This window comes from Elephantulus edwardii, unplaced genomic scaffold (assembly GCF_000299155.1).
Source record: "Elephantulus edwardii isolate Elephantulus edwardi_28Jun2011 unplaced genomic scaffold, EleEdw1.0 scaffold00335, whole genome shotgun sequence".
NCBI lineage: Eukaryota > Metazoa > Chordata > Mammalia > Macroscelidea > Macroscelididae > Elephantulus > Elephantulus edwardii.
Window position 1 is genome coordinate 21,118 of NW_006400085.1, and position 3,973 is coordinate 25,090.

Here is a 3,973-nt window from a genome sequence, read left to right on the forward strand (position 1 = left end):
TTCACCCCACACTCCTAGAAGGTAGGGGCAAAGAATCCCCTCTGCCAGCAGTAAAGATGGCGGCTGGAGGGGGCGTGGCATCCCTGCGCCGCTCAGGGTCGCGTCGGCCAGGGGTCACGCGGCACGCGCGCGGCATCCCGGCCCCGGAGCTGCGCTGCGTGTGGCTCTCGAGCGGCTGAGCTGCGGCCCCGCGGGCCGCCGGGTAAGGCTGCCTGCCGTGTGGCCGAGCGGGCGCGCTGGTGGCTCCTGAGCATGGCGTGCTCCTTGCCTCCCTGCGTGGTGGACTGTGGCACCGGGTAAGAGCTGCCCCGTGCGCATCCCCTACGTCGTGGGCGCCGTGTCCCTGCTCCTGGCATCCCTTCCCCGCCGCTCGGCAGTCCCGGTGCCCCAGGGCTCCTGGCACCCAGGCGCGTCGGCATCGTCCCCCTCGCAGACCCGGCAGCCTGTGGCATCCTACTGCCTCCGCTTGATCCCGGGTCCCTCTCACCTCCAACTACCTGAGCCTGAACGCGTGCAGTCATTCCTCCTACCCAGCATAGCTTCTCTTCCCTCAGATGAGTCTGTCTGTGAGGAGGATGTGTTTCCAGGGCCACGGGAAAAGGTCCCTCACCTTGAAAAAAGGATAAGAATGGAAGGAGTGGTATCTCATCCTATACAAATCTGCCCTGATCACTGCCTCCTACTCCTTCACTAGCTGGGTCGCCACTACCTTCATTACCTGGACGCCAGCCCCACTCATCGCTCCCTGTCTCTAGCCTGAGTACCAGTTTATTTAGCGATAAATTACCGCAGATTTCTTTCACATTACTTCTGCCTCTTTAACACTGTCAGTTGAGTCTGCTCTCAGGTGCGCTTTACTGCCCTTTGCACAACTAATATATTAGCTACTTGGTTTACCAACTTGAAATTCTTTTACCTTTCGCCCTGCTCTTTTCTATTGCTACATGGCCCATACAGGAGATGAATTCTTGCGTTCGTTTACATAGATTAGCTTTTTAGGTTACTGAGGATCTGTTTAGGTTTTTTTTTAAACCCTCTATTTTGGAAAACCAAAGTGTGAAAAGCTTGTTTGAAGGATATTTTATTTTTAAACTTTTGAGACGTCATTGCATCTCCTAATGTTAAGATCTGCAAAGGAGACCTTTGCTGGTCAACAACTTCTGGGTCTAACCCCAGCCAAAGATGACAGCAGAACAACATAATTTACACTGTGATTTATCTTTTTGCTGAGGGGAAAAAATGTAAAATGTTCTGAAAATTCACTGCTGCCTTTGTGGAAAGTGTTTCAGCAAAGGTTCTTGTATAGAGGGAATAGGGAATTTCAAAATAAAAAATTAAGTATGAAAAAAAAAAAGGAGACCTGAGAAAATTGTTTATGCTTTCAGTCATTGAAGCTCAGTTGATCTTAGAAAGATGATTGCAACATCTACTGTGCTGGTAGTTTGGAATGTCAAGCTTGCTCGCCTGCATTATGCATGGAATACTTAATAAAATAGCCTGTAATAAAATTTAGTTACTTAAAGATTTTTCAAGAAAGGATTTTAATAATGTTTGCCACAGAATAGTTCACCTTGTCCTTGATCCTTTTCTGTAGGCAAATCCACTTGGTTTTGGTTTCCTTGACAACCTTGTGGGGGTGTCATCTTCAATTTGCTACAGTCCATCCCCTGATCGTTCTTTGGTTTTGCTGCTGCTGTAACAAGCTAGAAAAAATTGCTGTAACCTTGGTGGTTACAAACTGGGAAAAACCTTGCCTCTGCTAGTTGTTTTTGAAATACACATTGTACCAGACATTTTGTGGCTCTTTATAAAGTTATTTTGCTCTCCAAATCACAAAACAAAATTACTGTTGTGAAGTAAGCCTCTGGGAGAAAAATTGCTCATTTCTATTCTGGCTCCATAATCTCAGTTTTATCATACCTCTCCCCCACCCCAAGTTGTGTCAAGAATGAAGACATCCGGTAAAAGTGTTTCTTATTCCCAAATTTCCATGCATGAATTTTGCTTTTGTATTTTTAGTCTTGTAAAAGGAATTAAAATGTAGCATTTCTTGGTTGTAGCAATGAAGTGGTACCCACAGGATTTGTCATACCTGTAACGTTTGTAAGCTGCGAATCTTACACATCACTCTTGTTATAAGGATATAAAATGTTGTGCTCAATTTTGACCTTTTGAGGTAATTAATGGATGTAATTTTGTCCACTGTGAATATGATGCTAGTTGTTGTTACTGAGTGCTGTCGAGTCGGCTATGATGCATAGCAACCCTGTGAACAACAGATCAGAACAGAACCTTGCCCTAGTCTTTGTGTTTTCCAGAGAGACAATGTTGTTTTCAAGATTGAATTTTATCTTGAGTATTCAAGATAGAATAAAAAAAAATGTTAAAATAGAGATAAAAATAAAAGAGAAAGACTTGGCTTCAGAAGTCACCCTGAATTTGAAGTCAGTAGTTCTTGTCATTAAACCTTAGTTTTTTTATGTCGGACAAAATGATGAGAAACCTTGTTAGTTATGTAAGTCTTGGCATCAAGAAGAAAGAAAAGTAACTATTCTTCAGGGAAGAAGTTTTTTCCTAGTACTAAAGGAGCCCTGGTGGCATAATGCATAGCATGTTGTGCTGCTAATCGAAAGGTCCACAGGCTGAATCCACTCGCTGCTCTGAGAGAAGTATAGTTGGTTCTCTCCCATGAAGGTTTATAGTCTTGAAGGGCCCCTAGTGTGGGATTTAACTCCATAGCACTGGGCAAATCCTAAAAGAGGCTCCCTAATCTAGGAGTTCTGGTGGCATACTCCATAGTGAATTGTACTGCTGACTCAAAGGCCAGCCATCACCTTTTGGAATGTATCAGTGGCTGTATGGGAGAAAGATGGGCAGTCTCCTCCCATGTGACTTACAGCGTTGGGAACCCAATGTAGGGGCAGCTATAAGTCAGTTCCGTCTGGTGGCAATGAGATGAAAGAAATGGAGTAGCAGGTTTGGGGTTGAGCTACTAACCAAAAAAGTCAGTAGTTAGAATACACAAAGCTATTCTGTGGGAGAAAGAGGAAGCAGGCTGCTCATTTTAAGATTTGCTTCCTCAGAAACTCTGTGGAGCAGTTTATTGTGTTCTGTGGGGTTTCTATGAATTGGAGTCAACTTGATGGAGGGGGTGATGTGGGCAAGTCCTTAAAAAATTTATTTTGAACTTTATATAGAAGTGTGATGATTTTGTAGGTGTAACTTGTGGTTGCTGTGAGGCTGAACACTGACACTGATGTGTCAAATGCATTAATGGTTGGTTACCCAATGCGGACATAGAGTGAGGTGAAGCTTCCTGATTAAAACAAGCTTGGAAGCAGGAGTGACATCCACTTCCCTAAGAGCTTGCTTCCAGAAACCCTATGAACCTGGAGAGAGGATGAAAGAAACCCAGGCATTGAGAACTCTCATTCATAGGGTCACAATGAGTCGTCTGTGACTCGACGGCACTTAACAACAAGAACAACAACAACCCTAAATAGTATTTTTTTTAGCAAATATAGTAAATTCTGTTCATTCGACTTAGCATCCTTTAGAAAACTCTACATGTCAAGTTAGGAGCACAGGATAGGTTGTTAAGTGTCATTGAATCAACTGTGACTCACAGTGACCCCTCCTGTGTAATAGATATTAAGGATGATTGACTTGATGCAAAGATAAAGATTGTCTATTCAAAGGAGTAACTAGGCTGCATGAGTTTCAAAGAATATTTAACAAACATGAGCTCCACTTCTTTTAACCAACTTTGTCACTGAATACAAAATACTACAATGAAATGTGCGAGGAGCTAGAGTCAGAAAATCAAAAGGGCCGAACTCTCTCAGCATTTCTTAAGCTCAAGGAACTGAAGAACAAATTCAGACCTAGAGTTGCTGTAATCAAGGATGCTTTGGGCAGAATATTAAATGATCCAGGAAGTATTAAAAGAAGATGGAAGGAATATACGGAGTCA

The 3,973-nt window shown here is 43.5% G+C and overlaps 1 protein-coding gene across 1 annotated transcript in view; it reads left to right on the plus strand.

Annotated features, from left to right (window-relative positions):
- Positions 1–212: 212 nt before the first annotated feature.
- Positions 213–3,973, plus strand: part of ACTR3B (ARP3 actin-related protein 3 homolog B (yeast)) — a 151,676-nt gene continuing 147,915 nt past the window's right edge. The window contains exon 1 of the mRNA XM_006901576.1: positions 213–296. Coding sequence (XP_006901638.1) covers positions 253–296 — 44 coding nt within the window. The 5' untranslated portion in view covers positions 213–252. The remainder of the gene's footprint in view (positions 297–3,973) is intronic.